Here is a 20,328-nt window from a genome sequence, read left to right as displayed (position 1 = left end):
TTATTGAATTATTTTTTTTAAAAGATAAAATAATTGACGTAGTCTTTATTATAAAAGTAAAATTGACTCATGTTATAATAAATGATCCATCATTAATGAAACAAAATTATTAAATTATTTTTTAAAAAAGATAAAACTATTGACCTTATTTTTATTAAAAGATTAAAATCATTATAATTTAAAATATATATGTATATGATTATATAAAAAAATAAAAATTAAGTATTTGAAAATAAATACCTCATACAATTTTGTGTTTAAAAAATGTGCAATCGAGTTTGTGTAAATGTATATTTATAGTAAACTTGTGTAAGATACAAACAATTAAATCTATATATAATGTATAATTACAAAACAAAGAGGGAGAATTGACATCATCCCTCCATTCTTCAAATCCTTAGCTCCTCATGGCCCGTCCCTTCACATACCCCGTCCTATTAATTAAGCACTTACAGTTGACATTTATTAATTCATCACATTATTTAAACCATCACATTAATTAAACCTTGAAATTTCTCAAAATGAAAAATATAACATAACACTAATTAATGCATAATATTGATTTATTGCATACATAATATAATAGAATTATTATCTAATGATTTATATATAAATAATATAAAAGATATAGTCAAATAATAATCTCATGCAATGCAGGGTGATGTGAATAGTAAATACACAATTGTATACTAATTAAGCGACATTAAATGCATATTTATTGAATCACTCAAAATTAATATCATTTTATTAATTGATTATTGTATAAAACTTGAAATTAATAATTTAAAATATTTTATTGTATTAAGAGTGAATCAAAATAATTATTATAAAAAATATTATATGAATGTGCTAAAACAAACATCTACAATATATAGAATTTTTAAAACAAATGTAGTCCTATAAAAAATTTTATAACATATCACTATGAACTAAAAATATATATCAGAAATAAAATAAATTAAAACTAAAATTAAAGATGACAAAACACTATCTTAGAAAGAGGACAAAACAAATCTTTATTTTTAAATACTAAACTTAATTAATGTAGATGACAAATACTTATTAACAATTAACTTAAATATTATTATTATAAAAATTTATTTGACCATATTATTATAATAATTAACTTACTCTAATTTTAACAAAAGATGTTGAAGATTTACCATTTAAAAATTACTACTGCTAATTGAAAATATTTTTAATGACTCATGTTCATCATTAATGAAACAAAATTATTAAATTATTTTGTAAAAAAGATAAACTATTGACCTAATTTTTATTATAAGATTAAAATCATTATAATTTATACTGTATATGTTTATAATTATATAAAAATAAAAATTAAGTATTTGAAAATAAATGTGTCATAAAATTTTGTATTTAAAAAATGTGCAATCGAGTTTGTGTATATGTATATTCATAATAAACATGTCTGATATACAAGCGATTAAATCTATATATAATATGTAATTGTAAAACAGAAATGGAGAGTTGATGTCATCCCTCCAATCTTCAAACCCTCAGCTCTTTATGACCCGTCCCTTCATATACCCCATCCTATTAATTAAGCACTTACACTTGACATTTATTAATTCATCACATTAATTTAACCACCACGTTAATTGAACCATGAAATTTCTCAAAATGAAAAATATAACATAACATTAATTAATGCATTATATTGATTTATTCCATGCACAATATAATAGAATTATTATCTAATGATTTATATATAAAATAATATAAAAAGATATAGTCGAATAATAATATCGTGCAATGCGGGGTGACACGGCTAGTAAATACACAATTGCACATTAATTAAGGGATGTTAAATGCATATTTATTGAATCATTCAAAATTAGTCTCATTTTATTAATTGATTCTTGAATAAAACTTGAATCATTTAAAAGATTTTATTGTATCAAGAATGAATCAAAATAATTATTATAAAAATATTATATAAATGTGCTAAAACAGACATATACAACACAGGTGATATAAACACCAATAAAAATTTTAATTGATCATATATAGAATTTTTAAAACAATTGTGGTCCTATAAAAGAATTTATAACATATCACTATGAACTAAAAATATATATAATAAATAAAATTAAATTAAAACTTAAAATTAAAGATGACAAAATACTATCTTAGGAAAAGGACAAAACAATTTTTTATTTTAATTACTAAACTTAGTTAATATAAATGACAAATTTATATTAACAATTAACTTAAATATTATTATTATAAAAAACTCATTTGATCATATTATTATAATAACTAACTTACTCTAATTTTAACAAAAAAATTGAAGATTTACCATTTAAAAATTACACCTACTAATTGAAAATATTTTTGATAAGAAGATTGATGTTTTAAAATTTAAGAATTATAATAAGAATATACATGTATAAAAAAATGCAACGCATGGGTAGAGAAAGATTAGTGTTATGTATTATTCATTAAATATTTTCTAATTACGTAATATGTTTCGTTTAGAACAGATTTATGAATATTCATCTTGAACAAAGGGCAATTGCACAATTAATTATTGACAGTTGCGTTTCATTTTTAAATGCGACGACCTCAGCAGATGTTATAAATAAAAAATAACTAATTTAATACCAGTGAAATTTATGTTTTAATTTAGCATAATAATTTAATGGATAAGGAAATAGATGGACGAGAAGTAAAACGGGACGAAAGTGCTCAAGTGGGACAAGTAAAAAACTACAAACAGGGCCCCCACGGAACAAAGGTGGGGCCACCGACCTAATCTGGCATTCTTTGTTTAATCATATGATGATTGGCAGTGCTCGTACACGCAGCCTCCTTAAAAGTGAGGAAACGAACAAAATAAGTTTTTTTGCTATTTAACATGAGTTTTATTATATTCAAAATAATAAAATTATTATTATTTAATAAATATTTTATTATATTTAAAAATAATAAGTTTCTTATTAAATAATAAGTATCTTATTGTTTAATAAATTTCTTATTACTTCATCACCGATAAATATCTGACAACTTGCGACGTGATGGTCTTTAATTGACCTCTACAAAATCTCCTTTTCAGGAGGTATCGAACATAAGTTTATCTCATGATAGGTATCATCAAGTCCAACTTAAACAAATCATTCTACCTCAAAATCAACATCCTTTGCGATTGGAAAATCTATGATTGAAAGAGTATTCTCCATTAGTGAACTGATTAGATTTGAATCTAAACTAATCGGGATTGATTAACTTTTTAAATACTAAGTGATGTGTATAAAAAAAAACTAATCAATGGTTGTAATAACAAAACAAAGCGCCATCAACTAGTAGTTCCCATCCACGATGATGCAACCAATCATTTCTCAACCAACATGGCCAAATAACCCAAGCCAGATTGCTCCACTCGCGAAATCCGAGTCACCTCGTATAAACATATCGGAGTCACAGGGGAATTGCCAATGTTCAAGGTTGCTTGATATTTCATATGAGTGTCTCTGCCATAAGAAAGCTCCTTAACAGTGAACTTTTAAGAATGCTTTAAGAAATAGTAAAGATTCTCTATTTCATAAGAAAAATTGTTATTTTAAAAAAAAATCTTGTTATATTTTTTTTGGTAGCGAAAATCTTGTTTTATTAAAATTAATGAGTTTTTTACAAACTATTGCACCACCTTATTAAAAAATAAATTTCTTACGATTTAATAAGTATTAAAAAACAATAAGTTTCTTGTTAAACAAGTGATTTTTTATTATTTAACAATAAAACTTACTGACAAGCATCTAACACATAATGACGGGCTCTCTCCAATTAGCCTATGCAATTTGTTCCTTTTAAAGAGTCTCCTTATTTTGGTATATGCATAAATTCATTCTTTTCACATTTCCAGTTTTACCCTTGCATGCAAACATCTTATTACTTACTTTTCATGCGCCAAGAGGATCTTTATATACTAAAACTGTTGTTTGCATCAGACACTTGTCAAGCTAATTTTTTTTTACTATATTCTTTGTTTTTTTTTAAGAAAAGCTCATTTGTTCCAAACTTTCTCATATATATATATATGTATATATATATATATATACCATTTTTTCGGGAAAAACCTCACCAATTTAAATGTGCACATTGCTATGAGGAGTCTTAGTACAATGGTATAAAATACCAACTTGAAACCAAGAAGTTACGGATTCGATTCTCACCGATAAGACTTACACACCCCTTTATTTTGTTTTAACTTCCTATATTCGTATTAAACTCATGAACCTCCCTTATGACCAACAAATTATAAAGGAAATGATTTGAGGTCCTAGTTTGGACCCTTGGGGCGAGCGTGGAATTTTCCCCACTTGCTTTTTTTTTATTTAAATTTTTCCTTTTTTTATCCCTTTTTTCATGAATAAGGTATTAGGCAATGCAATCAACCCGTTAGATCAAATGATTCAATTATAGCCATGTCAATTGTTTCCAAAAAAAGAATCTTTAACCTTATTAGAAAAATATTTTAAAAAAACCGTATTAGAAGTACTCTATATACAATAACCAACATTTCTTCCCAAAAATTTAGGTTGCAAATGGGATAGTTTTTCATCTCTAATGCATCTCCTTTTGTTTTAATTGCCTTCTTCTGTCCAATATTTTTAGATCCAGCTTGGTAAGACAGCAGTGTAACCGGGTTGACCCATCATGTCAATTATTCGATTATTATGATTGGATCAAATTATTTCTATTAAAATATTTTTTTTTCCTTTTTATCCAGATTTGTTCCTATTACTTGTAAGTTTTTTCTTCTTTTTTCTTTATGATTACTATATATTGAGATAATATCACCCATGAAGCAAACCTCTGGCATTCATAAGTAAATATAACGTCACATATTTCGCCCATTTAGTGTACAAACTTTTCTTATTCTTTTACCTGGATAACTATAGAATTTGACGCCATAATTTCGATTCTATTCTTTGTATGAATTTTATCTTCTTCTAAAAAGTTATATGTATACCCTATACCTTTTTTCTTTGTACAAATTTTCATTCACAAATATAACTTTCTTCCTTTATATCGTATTTTTCGTAAGGAAGTATAATATACATACTTTTGTTAATTACAGGTAATTTTTTTTTCTATCTTTGTCCTTATGATGATATCTATCACACTCCAAATCTATTGTGTTATTATATGATGGAATTTTTGGACCCGCCACAATGTGCGGGCTCCGTGCCCTAGTATGATAGTATAACTAATGAACGCCCGGACATTTGCATATAATGTTTAGGGTTAATATTTTATTTCAGTTTTGCCAATTTTTTAGGCTTTCTTTTCTTATTTGTGTTTTTTTTTTCTTTCAATATATTTATTGACTTATAATTTATATTAAATTAGCTAATTAAATTTTTTTCTTGTTTAAATTTTGGGAAAAATATTTTTAGGTCAGTTCATAATTCGTATTAAACTAAATTGATTAATTAGATTTCATTATTTTCTTATTATGATAAATGTAGTATTGAATATCATTGTTAGGAATTCAAAAAATTATATAGTTATACATTAATGACGGTGAATCAAGGGGCAGTCAATCACAAACTGAGGGTATTCAAAAAAGCTTATGTGAAAAACTTTTTGATAAAAAGAACGAAAGCCTTTCGTTGTTGTAGACGAAATTAATGCCCTATACATGTCAAATAAATTTTCATGTCAATTTATTTCACGTATCAATAGTAATAAATTACATTACCTATTACATCCTGAGAGTCAAATGTAGCTACCAAATGCAAAAATTTACCGAAAAAGGTAATTTGGCACAGTGATTCGCCCTCGACCTTTGCATCCCCCCATTTTTTTGGGACCTCATTTTTATAACTGAAAAAGAAAAACAAAAATTAACCGATTCTCATCATCCATGGCTCATATTCCCACCACGGGCAAATATTTCCCACCAGACACTTTTGGTTCATGCGGAGGATTTACTATTCCGAAAGTGCGTCGGTGATTGATTGTTTCTGTTTACCATGTCGCTTCGGATGTTACCTTACGTGGTAATTTTCTCACACTGAACTATGACACGTCATCATCGTGTCACTCCCAATTGCGGAGACAAGAGGTTCTTTTTTTGGTCTGTGTTCTGTTTTCTGGGTTGTGTTTATGGGGAAATGGCAGAGGTCAAAATCAAGAAATCGAGCGGACAAAAAGCGGCGATGGATCGATTGGGTCAATCACAACGCTGCCACTGCCTTGCGTGTCATCTCATTTGATTGATTGAATTGATTGTTTCTTCCTTTTGTTCTCTTTCTTCACTCTTTCGTTTCCTTCACCGTGCTTCCCGGTGGCTCCCGCTCCACAGCCGCCTCCGTGCGTCAGCAGTTTGCTGTTTTTATCCATCAGCTCCTCGCCGTGTCCCCAGAAGCAGCCTCCGCGTTTCTGGGAATCCAGCTCCAGTTGTCGGTTCAGGTACGTACGTGTTCGTCGCCCGATTGCCGATTGAATTTCCCTTCTGGGGCCGGCATAAAAATCCGTCTTTTGTTGGATTTGTTTTTCCTTTTTTCTCCTTCTGTGCGATTCAATTTGCTTTGGTTTCCCCGGAGCTGCGTCGGTCTTCGGAATTTGAATAGGTGGGGAGTGCAAACTCGAAATTTTATTGTTGGGGTGAAGCTGAACGAGTTGTTGCGTTCCTGATTGATCGGGAGCGTCGGATTGAGTAATTCTGCGTGCGTAGGGCTTCCCCCGAATCTGTCTTGGAGAAAATTCATTTGTTGTGAGCTTAATTTCACTGTTTTTCCTCTCTTTCCTAGTGTTGATGGTGAAAATTTGTTATTTTGGGCGTGCTACTGGAGCTCTTAGTATTCGAAGATGATGATTCTTGCTTGAATAGTGAATCTGCTGTTGATTTTCAGTTCTGTATTTCAGAGTTTGATGGTTCTAGGTGAACTGGTGAAGTCATTTCATTATCGTTTATCTGACAAGTCATAGTACAAGGATAAGGTTCTGCAATTTGAGTTTGGGTTTCAAAAATACCGATATTTGTGCCCTCGTTCAGCGCCTTGGCATTCAAGAAGCTGAACTTGACCTCTTGGTCCTCTCATAATCTGCATAGTTTTAGGCTTTTTTGTTATGTAACCGCATGCTAGCTGTTGACTTATCCACATGTTGGTATGAATTTGAAGAGAGACCTCCGCCATCAATTTGGGACTTGTGCTAAATAAAATGGGGTATTAATGATGTCACCTGACAGAAAGAATTATTCAGCTTTTAACTGCTAAGGGTGTGTGCAGATATTGAGGGGAAGCTGAATCATTTGAAAGCATCCTGAGCAACAATACTATCTCAAGCAAGTTTCCCTAGCTTTCTGAAAGAAACAAACTGCATTTCGGTACACTCGGAAGGTATCAAGAGATAGAGGAAAACAATGACTAATCGTGTATCCTCACAAACAGCACAAACATTCTCTCACGGTGGAACTTCAGGACACCTGTTCTCACCACCTCCTGGATCTGGGAATGATGCTTACTTTTCTGCAGTCTCTTACGGATCACAACATCAAAGCCATTTGCCTAATTCTCCATTTATTTCCAATTCCTCCATTGATAAACTGCCTATGCCACTGGAGGATTCTACCCAAGCAGGACAGCCGGCAGAGCTGGCTAATTTTCCTGAAGGAAATAGAGAAGTCTCATGGGGTACAGATCAATTTCAGGGATTTCTAAATTTCTCTGATGATGTCCCTGTCCAGAATGGTCAGATCGCACAGACAGAGACCACTGGTAATGTCTTGGTATCTGATGACCATGCTAAGAGAAGTGATTGGCAGTGGGCGGACCAGTTGATGTCTGTCGAGGAGGTACTGGATCCAAATTGGACTGAACTTCTTGCTGATGTTGGTGTTGATGTGACAGAGCCCAAAGAGAAGGTTTGTTCCTCAACTCATTACTTAGTTCAGTCTGCGATCTGCATAGGAAAACTTCATGAATGCAGCAATGCTTCAAAGGATCCTGAAAATTGATAGTCTGTAGATGATTGGAGGGCATTGCCATATCTGAGTCTGCCTTTCTGGGCTTCTGATGAACGGTTGTGTTTGGTTTTAGAGTTTAATAGAGTTGATTTTTGGTTTTAATTGGTTTGTAATGATTGTGTTATTGAATTATGAGAAAAAGTGTGAAAAAGTAATGGATAGTTGAAAGAAAGTAATGATTGTGTTGAATTGTGGAAAAAGTAATGAATAGTTTAGAGAATTTAGTATTAAAAATTGAATTGAATAGTTAAAAAAATTGAAGAAAAAATGAAAAATAATAATTGTGTTGTTGAGTTGAAGATAAGTGGAGTTAAGTAAAGTTAAAAAAATTTTAAATACCAAACGGGCAGATTACACAATACTGGAAAAATTCTTAGTGAAATCTCCGAAGAATTTTTCTTCCGATATGGCTTTTGTGGTTGGCGCAGTTCACAGTGCTATAGTCTACATAGAATTATTTCTTCGACTCCGTTATTCTCAACTTAGATAGAGACAATACAATTGTAGTTTCAGAAATTTATTTTCTAATGAGAAATCACTTACCCTTCTTGCTTTTGGTTTCAAGTTCCTTTGTATCTAAAATGAGAAATGTGAGCAGGTGCTGAAAGCATTTCCTGAGGCCATTGTGCAACAGTCACAGATGCCTCAAGATCAAAATGTCTCAACTCCACTTGGAGAATTTTCTCCTGAGGGTAATCAGTTGTCCGCAGCACCTCAAAATAAGGCACGCATGCGATGGACACCGGAGCTTCATGAGTCTTTTGTGGCTGCTATTAATCAGCTTGGTGGCAGTGAGCGTAAGTAGTTTCATCATGTGTACCACAGAGAAACCTGATATCTACCTTGACTTGCTTACCTGTTTTGTCACTGTTATATTACAGGGGCTACTCCGAAGGGTGTCCTCAAACTCATGAATGTGAAAGGGCTAACGATTTATCATGTGAAAAGCCACCTGCAGGTAATTACTTACCTGTTTATCCACTTACTATATGGGTGCAGCCATACTATTTTGGATTGAACTTGCATTTATATCTTGTCTTCTGATTTTCAGAAATATAGAACAGCGCGTTACAAACCAGAGTCATCAGAAGGTGATGATTGCTGTCCTGCTTGTTCTTTTCTGTGTGTTCGTCCTGCTTGTTCTTTTCTCTGTGTGCATACTGGTAAATTTTAATTTTGGGTGCTATGGTTATCATCTAAAAGTGTCTTATATTGTCTGTACATGGTAAACTAGAATGAAAAGTAATGTAAATATCATCTTAAGGGGCGGTTTTTTTTTTGTCTCTTATCACGTCTTTTAGCTGCCTACTGGTAGTATATGGTCTTCGTTATTGGTTCATTTGCCTTTTCTCCCCTAATTTCAGATATTCAAATGATAAAATGGCTCACTATGTTTTCTTTTTTCAGGAGGATCTTCAGAGAAGAAGATGAGCGCAATCGATGAAATGAAATCTCTTGACTTAAAGACGTGAGTCACTTACATTACCTTCATTCAAAGAATACATGTTGTTGAACTTATCACATTTAGCATCCAAACAAGTTCTTTCAGTAAGAATTTTACTTTCTGGAATTGATGAGCTTTATGCTGTTTATTGGTATGCAGGAGTATCGATATTACTGAGGCACTGCGCTTGCAGATTGAAGTGCAAAAGAAACTTCATGAGCAACTTGAGGTAAGATTTTGTGTGTGAGGTTTGCTTTCTTTTGATCTCCCGGCTTCTTTGAATATGGTTAGAAATAGAATGCTGAGAGAGTGGGAAAGAGTTTCTGATCCTTAATTCTGCATCTCGTGTAACCATTGTCGCCATTACTTGATTTCTGCAGATTCAGAGAAATCTGCAGCTAAGGATTGAAGAACAAGGGAAGTATCTGCAAATGATGTTCGAGAAGCAGAGGAAGATGGAGAGTGAAGGGTCCAAGGCTACTTCATCTGCTGTGGCTGATGACACTTCTCCAAGTGCCGTTCAGTCTGCTTCCGGGAACGACAAAACGGGAGCACCCGATCAAAGTTCTCCCAAACTGGAAGCTGACCCTTTGAATCCATCTCCTGAAGGAAGTTCTCCAAGTGTAGGTGGAAAGCATAAATTGCAAGAAATAACAGCCGAAGAGGAGGGGCCTTCTTCACCCAAGAGACCAAGGGAGGACAAATCAATTGATTAGGCAGAGCTGCTTCTGCTCTGATTAAAGACATCGTAGAATGTAGACTTCTTTTCCTGCTTCTGCAGGTTACAATGTCGAATCTTAGTCTCCAGTACTTGTATTGTGGTGAAGCAAATCTGCTGCTCCAAACCCCACTTGGATGTCTTAATGATTAATTGTGCATACAAAGTTATCGACTTCTAAGGAATAATAGGCCACCATTTTGATTGTTTCATCAGTTGACTCATTGCCCTCACAATTCGAGGATTGAGTTTGCAATCTGCATTGCACAAGACTATATAGGTCATGTTTGATACGCAGGAATGGAATGAAAAGGAATGTAATGGATTCTATAATGTGAAATGTAATTTTGTTGAGAGAAAAATTGTTGTTTTCTAGTTAAACTTGAAAATATGGATGAATGTAAGTAAAAAAGATTAATTTACTTATTAAGATTTTAATTTATACATATAATTTAGATATATGAACCTCAAAAGAAATATATATCATACAGTTGAAAAGATAGAATGAGTATTATTTAAGTTTTTTTGAAGGAAACATATAACATTATTTCATTAAGTTGGAAAAAAATAAAAAATAAAAAGATCGTCTCGGTGTAATGCTCTTTCCAACTCATATAAACTCATATAAGAGAGACTAAAGAAAGAAATTGAGAAAAGGATAAAATATTTATTCCATTCCATTTCTTTTGATTCCAATATGCCATGCAGTGGGAGAGGAATTGAAGGGAAGACAGGATGGTTCTTTAGCTGGAAATGCAAAGACTCTTCCTCAGCCTATTCGACTCTTTCAAGGGATGTATATGTACGGACGTCAAGTTCCTTCACTGAGCTGTTCAACAAAATTATGACTAGGATGAAGGCTACTCCACCAGACATTCATGGAGTTTTGTCGAATCCCGTGGAACAAGAACGAAGGGTCTTGGGGGAAAAACACAGAGACTGGCACTTGGTTCTTAAGTTCCAGAAACAAATTTACACCAATATGACATTATGGAATTCGTAGCTCTTGATGTCTAATAAGATTTCAAGTCTCTTTTACAACCTGTTGGATCCAAGATTTCATGCATAGTAAGGAAGCATACGAATGGTCAGAATTTCATAAATGGGATACCATCCGGAAACTCGTCTGAACTTAATCTAGGAAGCTAGAATTAAAACTATCAATAATCACATGCCAACTCAAGATACTGTCATATGGCAAATCCACCATTAGAAAGAGACTGCCGAAGATGGAATTGGAAATTACAAGGGACAATTTCACTGCATAAACATGGTGCAACAGCATGAAATATTCAGAAAAAGTGCCAAACGGAAGCACCAGACTGACGGCACTGAGAAGTACTTATCGTTCTGATATCATCCGTTGAGAATTGTCATACTTTCATTCTGCCTCCCTAAAGAGTACTCTCCAATCTTGCCTCAAATGGGATGCGCACCAGATTCATTCTTTGTTCCTGTCGCATAGCAAGAAAAGATTTATGAGCATTGAACCTCATCATGACTCTTTAACTCGTCAACACCCACAATCCATAGTTGTTGTCCTGTCATGTACCTCTTTGTTGATCCTCGAGCTTTTCATTCCTCGGCGTGATGAGCAGGAATCTAAATCCATTGCCTGTCCCGTGTGGCTCCAGTAGCTCCCTACGGTGCCTATGATAGGTTTGTCATCAGGGCTCCTGCCTCTTGACCGAATTGGAGAGTTTGAAGCAGAGAGCTGCCGGAGGTCTTCCATTGTAAGCACTCCTAGGATCAGTCTATCCTCTGCACTCCTTGGTGTGTTGGCTCTCAGCGAAGGTGAATTTCCGACAGTCTTGGACTTTGGGGTGGTCTCAGATATACTCAACCAGCTGGAGAGGCTAGTGTCCACTGCAATTTCTTTAGGAATCAGTTCACTTGGACTTTGGTTCAGCAGCTTTGGAGCAGGCTCGGATCTGAAGGGCGACGAGAAGGCAAAATCTTGCTTGATATTCAGGTTCTCCTTTTCGTGATTCTTCGGAGGGGATGTGTATCTAGCTTTCACTTCTTTTTCCAACCGAGAGCAGTTTGCTACTGGGTTCAACGCCGAGTGGACGCACTGGTTCCCAGGCCTCACGTTTGGGTTTAAATAGTCAGACCTCCATTCCTTATCTTCTGAATCGGCAACCGGCATAGGACTGTTAACCTCCTTCTCCTCAGTGTTGGCTGCACTTGCATGTTTCCTAGAATCTATAGGCAGAGAAAACAAAGATCCAGATGATTCCTGCTCGATCACAGTTTGCTGTCCAAGAAGCTTGTTTTGATCGGAACCATCATCTTCCCCATCATCATCGATTCCTTCAGTGACAGTGTCCTCACATTCATCACCACTGCTAGCACAATTATGATATCTGTGACTCAGGGGATAAGATGACACTCTTCCTGCACAAGGAGTGGAATAATCAGTATGCAAGGCCCCTTCTCTCTGTGTTTCATCATCCTCTGCAGTCTCATCAGTCTCGTCTCTCTCGGGGAAATCTTCACACACTTCCTCAGCTGGTAACTCATAGGTTTTGACAGTCAAATCAAAGGCCACCTTCTTCTTTCCACCCACAACTTCCAGCTGCTCCACCGGCAGCTTCTCTTCCAGACTGAAATCACAACTACGGAGGACTCAGAAAATGCAGCAAACAAACTTCGGGACAAACAATCCAACTCCAAGAACCCGAAAATGAGCAAGATTTTACCCAGGAAAAATCAAAGAAAAGCTTACTTCGGTGCAGTCGTGAGCTCAGGGGGCAGTTCCGTATCCGCATCCTTGGCGGGTTCAGGTGGGACGAGAGACCCGGAAGCTCCTTCTTGGATCTGCAACAAGATTCATCAGAGGGGTAAAGATCGTTTCTTTAAGGGCGGCAAAGGTACAAAGAAACAGAAAGCGAGGAACTTGGGAGTTACTTGATGATGAGATGGAGAAATGAGAGCCCTTTTCGACCGCCTTCGATGCTTTGATGAGCCAAAACAAAAGCAGCCCATGATGATAAATGAGCTGCAGTTGGAGTTCCAATGGAGTCAAAAGAGAAGTTGAAAATGGCGAGAAAGTGTATCTTCCAACAAAGGCCGGAGAGAGAGAGAGAGAGAGAGAGAGAGAGAGAGAGATAGAGAGAAGGCGGTCAAGATAAGCTTTGAAAAAAGTGACCGTTGGGATCCCAGTTCTGTTTTGGCTTTTCTTTTTTATTACGTAGTTCTGTTTTGGCTTCATTAGAAGGTGGAAGACTTTAAAAATTAAATTTGTTAAAACCATAATAAAGCAAGTTAAAAGGTCATTTTCTTTATGAGCAGTTAAGAGGTTCATTTAATTCATCAAATTTAGAGCCAAAAGTCTAGTTTGATTAATTGGCTTGAATCGAGATTGCCGAAAAGTTATAGCATAGATTTAAAAGTAGAGCTGATCATGACCGGTTGGACCATGTACTCTAGAGATGACTCAAGCATGGGCAACAACCTGGGCTTGGCCAAGAATATAGACCCACATCTGCTATATGACGATGGAGAAGAGCTTTTGCTATGGTCCGGTTGGTTCTCCTGACCAAGCCCTGGGTATTCTTCCCGTGACTCGGGAATCTGACTGTCATGACAGTTGCTTTGGATTTTCCTGAAGTTGCGGCGCTCTACAAGATTAGACTGAAGAGTTGAGTTGTACCAGCACTTGCTTTCCAGAGCTGGAAATGAGTTGAACTCTGAGGTGCAACAGTAATGGCTACGGTTCACTCGAACTTTGAAATAGAGAGGAATGGTTATGTTCATTATGATACAGGTGGACTTCGAAAAAGCAGAAATCCAGCTTCGCAGATACGCTTGGCTGTTTGGATTCCAGGGGGCATCAGCACGATTTCTCATTCGTGCTGAATGACACTAACCAGGGGACCCAGAACAAAATCTTTAATTTTCTTGGGACTGAAATTCCAGCTTTTGCTGCCTGGACTCGAGACTATTTGTAACGGTCCACCTATATCAGACTTTAACAAGTAACGCTGAATTACTCTTACTAGAGTTAAAGGAGAGACTCGAGATCAGAAGCATTAAGCAACTATTGGATCTAGCATAATTTATAGATGGTGGGTGCAACCTATGTCAAAAGGTTTTCCTTATTTCACAACAAACTAGCCAGAGAAAACATCCAAGTAAGTAAAAGCGGGAGAATCGACTGTGAACCCACTAAGGAAATGCAGCCTAATTGACATACAAACATGGAAGATCCATTCTTTTAAGTCCGGTGTATGCCCACATTTAGTCCCTCATGCTTTCAGAAAGCCAGATCATCTCTCTTTACTGTAAGTTCCTTCAGTCGGTTCCTTAGTGCCTCTAACATCTGCATCATCTATATATTTCCTCTATCTCGGCTTTACACTCGCAATTTCTCTATCCAGTTTCTCCAACTCAACTGGTCTCGTCTCCTCTATTTTCACCTGAAAACAGTATTGGATCATACTTTGATGCAGCTCGTGACTTAGCCTTAAAAACATCGTTTTTGTTTTATGAAGGAGTTGACAATATTAACCAGTCGCGTTGAATTATGCAGGTATGACATTGATTATTCGTAGTGCTTAAGTTCTTTCCAGAGCATCCTATCTTCCTTAAGAATAAAATTCAGAGATGAGTTCGAAGGGATGGAAACAATGGAACGTGGACTCACCAAGGGGATCAAGCACCCAATATGAGAAGCAAAGTTGCATTCTGCACAGTAATAAACACCACGGTCTGGTCTCCTTGTTTCTCACAGGCATCATAGTATTGTGCATCGTGATATATCTCGATAAATTTGTCGAGGATGGCCAACAGATGGATGTGAATGTCGTGCTTGATGGAAAGAGGTAGTGTATGAATGCAATCGTAATGAGAAGTAAAATCGCACAGCACACAGCGAACAAATCTGCCCAGGCCCTCTTTCCACAGTAACTGCACCATTGAGCACCTGGACTCTCAAAATATGTTAGGCCGTGTTCATGGGCCTGATGCTTAATTTAGAGTTTGTCTCAAGGTAGCAGCTTGCAAACTCGAGTGGAACCGGCATTCGGTGCAGCAGTAAGTGAAGCCTTTAGTGCACAAGGTTGTATCTGATTGCACGGGTGAAAGAGTGAGAGGATACGGTGGGTGAAAAGGGTGTTCTAATTGCTGTGGCAGTTCGGCACATGCCTCGTGGAGCACGAATGCCTCGCCATATGAAAGCATAGGATTGCTGAAGGTACGGCAAAAATAGGCTAGACTAGCCATGACAGCACTGCCACAAGCCTTACAATCATCACGGCGCCACTGACAATGGTGAAAGTTCAATGGGTGATCGTGCGAAAAATGTGGAATTTCAGTAGGTACCCCTTCCTTAAAAGCAGAGCACACATGCCGAGTCGAGGTTGAAGTGACATCTTTCGCGACTGAACACAAACTGCAGGATTTAATTGAACAGGAATCACAACGGAATCTTCTCCCATCACATGGAGGCTCTGCTCGGAAGATGAGTGGGTGGTCCGGATGAAGAAAGTGTAACATCTCCTGGGGTAATTCCTGCGTGCAGGACCTGTGAATGAAGAATATGCTATCAGGGCAGCCATAGACTTCCCCCGATATCTTCAGGTCACAGGCTCTGCAGCGGATACCCATATTCTCCATCTCCAGCTGGCACTGATGAGAAAAATGCTCAACTGCTTTGCGGTCCTCTTGCTGATTTTCATAAGGCAGAACTAAAGCGGCACACCGGACATCAAGGTTGAACCGGCATTTCTTGCACTTGTACATGAACCTGTACGGGGTGTTTGGTTTGCGGAATGTGAAACTATACAAATCAGTCTCCCAGGCATCGCAATGGACGTCTCTCTTGGGAAAGAGGGTGAGAGGGTGCTGGGGTGGAAAGGGTGTTGCGCTATCTCTCTGGATAGCCAAGCACACAACTCGTGGAGATAGTACCTGCAGACAGGGCACCCATACATTAATGGGCCGGAGATATGCTGCTCACATGCTCAGCACACGACCTTGATCAGCTTATTCAAATGGAACGAGGTGAGAGGATGGTCATGAGCAAAAACTTGGATTATCGTAGAATAAGAGGAGCTGTCTTAGGAAATGACTTAAAAGACAGATGCCGCCGTTGCGAGGCGAGGTAAATGCCAAATCGTCTCCTTCTCCTCCTTTTCCAACTCCAAAGGATACAAAGTTAAGAGCTACACAAGCCACGTCCAAGCTGAAGGAGCAGTCGTCGCAGCTTTACACGCAAACATCACTGGAGCCGGAGCAATTGCTGCACGTTCCATGATAGTGCAGATCATCGCAACTGCAAAAGGTAGCTCTGTCCTAATGGATAGAAGCGGATGCTGTGGGCGAGCGGGATGCTGCATCTTGAGAGGCGGCTTGGCGCACGATTTGTGGAGGAAGATGCAGCAGTCCCAGCAGCAGTAAGTTGGGCCATTGAAATGCAACCCGCAGATACCGCACGCGAAGCTACAGTTTTCACTCAACTCTCACAGGATCAAGGCATCATAAAGATCGCGTGGATGCTGAAGACTCGATGCCATTCTGGACGTAAAGACATGGCAGAGAACGAGAGGGAAAGATGCCAGGTTCCTTACCAACGGAAGATACAAATTGGGAAGGCAGACTCTTTCCTGCAAGTTGGTACACTGTGTGCTAAATTCCCCCCAAAAAATGCATAATTAATTTGAAATTTTAATTACAAGTTGCATATTAAAAACTGGAGACACGCCTGTAATCTGTGACTTGACTTTGTTAATCAACCTACTTTGATCGTCTTTAGTTTTTTGGCCATTTACATTGGTGTTGAAAGATTTCACAAAGACTTATGAAACATTAAACAAAGACCGGTGAAAACGCTACAATTTCCGACAATAAGATCCTATTCGGAAATGGAGTCGGGAAATTCTGTGTCACAGTTCCTGTGAATTCCTGACTTCTCTTCCGGGTCTCCCCTTTTCTCTGACATCACAAGGGCTAAATGCTATACCAATAACTGGCTTTTTGCATCATTTTTTGTCTATCGAGGGAAGAAGCACAAGCCGCTTGCTCGAATGCTGTGACTGGTGCACGAAATGATGCAAAATTCCACAACAGAACCGACATGACTATTCTCCAAGACATGAACCTGTCTTGCCAAACATCGCTTGAATCGTTCCAGGGAAGTTCGCCATACCCACACCCTGCTCATTAAACAGAGACCGAGTATAAAATCACGATTTTCCTTGGGGCTGAAATTCAGGATTTTGGTGCATGGATTTAAGACTTCTTGTAATGGTCCACCCACACACAAATGACGCTATATTACAGAAGTAATCTAACCGAGTTTGAGTTAAAGGAGAGGATCTAGATCGGAAACACTAAGCAGCCATTATTCTAGTATAACTTATAGTATCATCTTCGAGGAGCAACCTGTGTCAAAGGTTGTTCCTCATTTCGCAACAAAGTAGCCATAGAAAACATCCTGAGTCAATAAAAGCTATAGAATCGACTGATGAACTCACAAAGCAAATGCAGCCTAACAAAAGTGTAAGATCCATGCTTTTATGCCCCTTGCATTCCCACGTTTAGTCCCTCATGCTTTCAGAAAGCCAGATCATCTCTCTTCGTCCGAAGTTCCTTCAATCGCTTCCTTTGCGCCTCTAGTTTCGTCGGCATCGTCTCTATATTCGTCGCAGTTTCCTCTATATCAGTCTCTAGACTTGCAATTTCTCGATCCACTTTCTCCAACTGGGCTGGTCTTGTCTCCTCTATTTCCACCTGAAAATGGTATCGGATCATTATTAGTCAGATAAAGCTCGCAACCTAGTCTTAAAATTGACGTTTTTATTTTATGAAAGAATTGGCAATATAAATCTGTCACGTTGGATTACACAATTTTTTTTCTTTTCCTGGTTCTGATATATTGATTATTATCAGTTCTTCAGTTCCTTCCAGAGCATCCTATCTTCCTTAAAAACCAAAATTCAGAGATGAGTCAAAGGGATGGAAACAATGAAACGTGGACTTACCGAGGGGATCACACACCCAATATGAGCAGCAAAGTTGCATTTTGCACAGTAATAAACGCCACGGTCTGGTCTCCTTGTTGTCTCACATGCATCGCAGTATTGCTCATCGAATCTATCGATAAATTTGTCACAGAGGGCCAATGGATGGAAGTGAATGTCGTGTTTGATGGAAAGTGGTAGAATACTAATGCAACCGTGATGGACAGTAAAATTACATTGCACACAGCGATAGGAATCTCTGTAGGTCCTCTTGCCACAGTAACTGCACTGCATAGCACCTAGAGTTTCGAAATGAGTCAGGTCGTGTTCATGGGGCTGATGCTTTAAAGTTGGTTTCAAGGGAACAGCTCCTAAACTCAAGTGAAACCGGCATTCATTGCAGCAGTAAGCGAAGCCTTTAGTATACCGGCAACTGGCATCGCAGTAGAAGGAACTATCTGATTGCCCGGGGATAAGAGTGAGAGTATGCGTTGGGTGAAACGGGTGTTCCAATTGCTGTGGCAGTTCGGCACATGCCTTGTGGAGCACAAATCGTTTCTCCTGGTTGGAAAGCATAGGACTGTTGCAAGTACTGCAATAATAGGCTAGACCGATGACCGCACTCCCGCAAACTGTACAATCATCATGAGACCCAGACAAAGAGTAGCAAAGGGTCAATGGGTGGTCATGCGAAAAATGTTGAATTTCAGTAGGTATCCCTTCCTTAAAAGCAGAGAAGGTTTGAAGAGCACACAGCGAGTCCAGGTCAAAGTTGCATCTTTTGCAACTGAATACAAAGTCGAAGTATGATCCAACTCCACAGGAATTGCAGCGGAGTCCTCCAACTACATATCGAGGCTCTGCTTGGAAGATGAGAGGGTGGTCCGGATGAAGGAAGTGTACCATCTCCTGGGGTAATTCTCGTGCGCAACATCTGTGAAGGAAGAATCTGCAATCAGGGCAACCGTAGACATTCCCCGATATCTTCTGGCGGCAGGCTTTGCAGTGGAGACCTGTACTCTTCATCTTCACATCAAAAGATGCCAGCTGGTGCTGATGGGAAAAATGTTGAATTGTTCCACAGTCCAGTTGCTGATTAATATCAGAAGGCAGAACTAAAGTGGCACACTGGACGTCAAGTCTGAACCGGCATTCGTTGCACTTGTACAAGAACCTGTTATATCTTTTGCCACGAAACATACGAGCAATGAAACTTTTGATCCCACCATATGCTGCCCGAGTAGTATTGTTATTACAGGCATTGCAGCGGAAGTCTCTCTCAGTAAAGAGGGTGAGAGAGTGCTGAGGATGGAAAGGGTGTTTTGCTATCTCTCCGGGTAGCAGAGTGCATGATTCATGGAGATAGAAACAGCAGACAGGGCACCCATACATTAATGGGCCGGAGATCTGCTGCTCACATGCTCGGCACTCGACCTTGATTGGCTTATTCAAAGGGAAGGAGGTGAGAGGATGGTCATGAGCAAAATGCCGAATTGTCTCCTTCTCCTCCTCTTCCTCTTTCTCCGGAGGGGACAGAGTTAGAGCTACACAAGCCACGTCCAAGCTGAAAGAGCAGTCGTCGCAGCGGTAGTCGAAAACTTTTCTGTTGCAATCCCTGCAGAATTCATCATGACAGCCCTCTTTATCGCAAATATTTATGGTAGTTATCGTAATGGATAGAGCCGGGTGCTGTGGGTGAGCGGGATGCTGCGTCTTGAGAGGCAGCTCGGCGCATGATTTGTGGAGGAAGACGTTGCAGTCCCAGCAGCAGTAAGTTGGGCCGTTGAAATGCAACTCGCAGATAAGGCACGGCAAGTTAACATTTTTGCTCAACTCTCGCAGGATCAAGGCGTGATCAGGATCACAAGGATGCCAAAGACTTGTTGTCTTTGCCATTCTACTTCTTCACTGTAAACTCTGTTGTGCTGTTTCACCTCCCTCTCAGTCTCCTTCTACCTCCTCTCCCCTCACCCTCTAGCTCCCAATTCTGCTGCAGTCACCATCTCCTCCTCATCTCCAAATAAAAGGTTCTTGGATCCACATCCACTTTTGTTTTAAAGTGATTGGAGCTCCTTGGAGCGGAGCGGATAATTATTATTCCCTTTCTCACTTTTTTCTAAAGTGATTGGAGAATTATCAAGGAAAAATCGCTTTGTCAGTAACTATGTGTTTGATTGGACTTAAAATTAAGTACTGAGATTTT

At 37.9% G+C, this 20,328-nt stretch overlaps 3 protein-coding genes across 5 annotated transcripts; 1 reads left to right on the top strand and 2 right to left on the bottom strand.

Moving 5' to 3' along the window:
* Positions 1 to 6,089: 6,089 nt before the first annotated feature.
* On the top strand, positions 6,090 to 10,373 carry LOC116207694 (protein PHR1-LIKE 1-like). Its single transcript, XM_031540763.1, has 8 exons — positions 6,090 to 6,441; positions 7,263 to 7,897; positions 8,598 to 8,796; positions 8,881 to 8,957; positions 9,051 to 9,090; positions 9,407 to 9,467; positions 9,603 to 9,672; positions 9,824 to 10,373. The coding sequence occupies exons 2-8, from the start codon at positions 7,397 to 7,399 to the stop codon at positions 10,157 to 10,159; spliced, it is 1,284 nt and encodes a 427-aa protein (XP_031396623.1). The 5' UTR covers positions 6,090 to 6,441; positions 7,263 to 7,396; the 3' UTR covers positions 10,160 to 10,373.
* Positions 10,374 to 11,149: 776 nt separating this feature from the next.
* LOC116207693 lies at positions 11,150 to 13,286 on the bottom strand. 2 transcript variants are annotated; one of them, XM_031540762.1, is made up of 4 exons: positions 13,072 to 13,286; positions 12,890 to 12,981; positions 11,714 to 12,767; positions 11,150 to 11,615 (listed from the first exon to the last, which is right to left on the bottom strand). In XM_031540762.1, the coding sequence occupies exons 1-4, from the start codon at positions 13,147 to 13,149 to the stop codon at positions 11,556 to 11,558; spliced, it is 1,284 nt and encodes a 427-aa protein (XP_031396622.1). In that variant the 5' UTR covers positions 13,150 to 13,286; the 3' UTR covers positions 11,150 to 11,555. The 2 variants fall into 2 exon arrangements, with proteins under 2 accessions (XP_031396622.1, XP_031396621.1); XM_031540761.1 differs by having other exon boundaries at positions 11,714 to 12,779; positions 13,072 to 13,285.
* A 4,074-nt stretch (positions 13,287 to 17,360) lies between these two features.
* LOC116208446 lies at positions 17,361 to 20,203 on the bottom strand. Of its 2 annotated transcripts, XM_031541901.1 has the most exons (3): positions 18,362 to 20,203; positions 18,147 to 18,258; positions 17,754 to 17,895 (listed from the first exon to the last, which is right to left on the bottom strand). In XM_031541901.1, the coding sequence occupies exons 1-2, from the start codon at positions 20,019 to 20,021 to the stop codon at positions 18,155 to 18,157; spliced, it is 1,764 nt and encodes a 587-aa protein (XP_031397761.1). In that variant the 5' UTR covers positions 20,022 to 20,203; the 3' UTR covers positions 17,754 to 17,895; positions 18,147 to 18,154. The 2 variants fall into 2 exon arrangements, with proteins under 2 accessions (XP_031397760.1, XP_031397761.1); XM_031541900.1 differs by having other exon boundaries at positions 17,361 to 17,895; positions 18,147 to 20,182.
* Positions 20,204 to 20,328: the final 125 nt, after the last annotated feature.

The sequence above is a fragment of the Punica granatum genome, chromosome 5 (genome assembly GCF_007655135.1).
Source record: "Punica granatum isolate Tunisia-2019 chromosome 5, ASM765513v2, whole genome shotgun sequence".
Lineage (NCBI taxonomy): Eukaryota > Viridiplantae > Streptophyta > Magnoliopsida > Myrtales > Lythraceae > Punica > Punica granatum.
This window is presented reverse-complemented; position numbering and strand designations above follow the sequence as displayed.

Coding starts and splice junctions, on each gene's coding strand:
- LOC116207694 (XM_031540763.1), top strand. CDS start 7,397: ATGACTAATCGTGTATCCTCACAAACAGCACAAACATTCTCTCACGGT. Junction 8,958..9,050: donor ATGTGAAAAGCCACCTGCAG/GTAATTACTTAC, acceptor TCTGATTTTCAG/AAATATAGAACAGCGCGTTA. Junction 9,091..9,406: donor CAAACCAGAGTCATCAGAAG/GTGATGATTGCT, acceptor TTCTTTTTTCAG/GAGGATCTTCAGAGAAGAAG.
- LOC116207693 (XM_031540761.1), bottom strand. CDS start 13,149: ATGGGCTGCTTTTGTTTTGGCTCATCAAAGCATCGAAGGCGGTCGAAA. Junction 12,982..13,071: donor TTTCTCCATCTCATCATCAA/GTAACTCCCAAG, acceptor ATCTTGTTGCAG/ATCCAAGAAGGAGCTTCCGG. Junction 12,780..12,889: donor GAGCTCACGACTGCACCGAA/GTAAGCTTTTCT, acceptor AGTCCTCCGTAG/TTGTGATTTCAGTCTGGAAG.
- LOC116208446 (XM_031541900.1), bottom strand. CDS start 20,021: ATGGCAAAGACAACAAGTCTTTGGCATCCTTGTGATCCTGATCACGCC. Junction 17,896..18,146: donor TTGGGTGTGTGATCCCCTCG/GTAAGTCCACGT, acceptor TACCATTTTCAG/GTGGAAATAGAGGAGACAAG.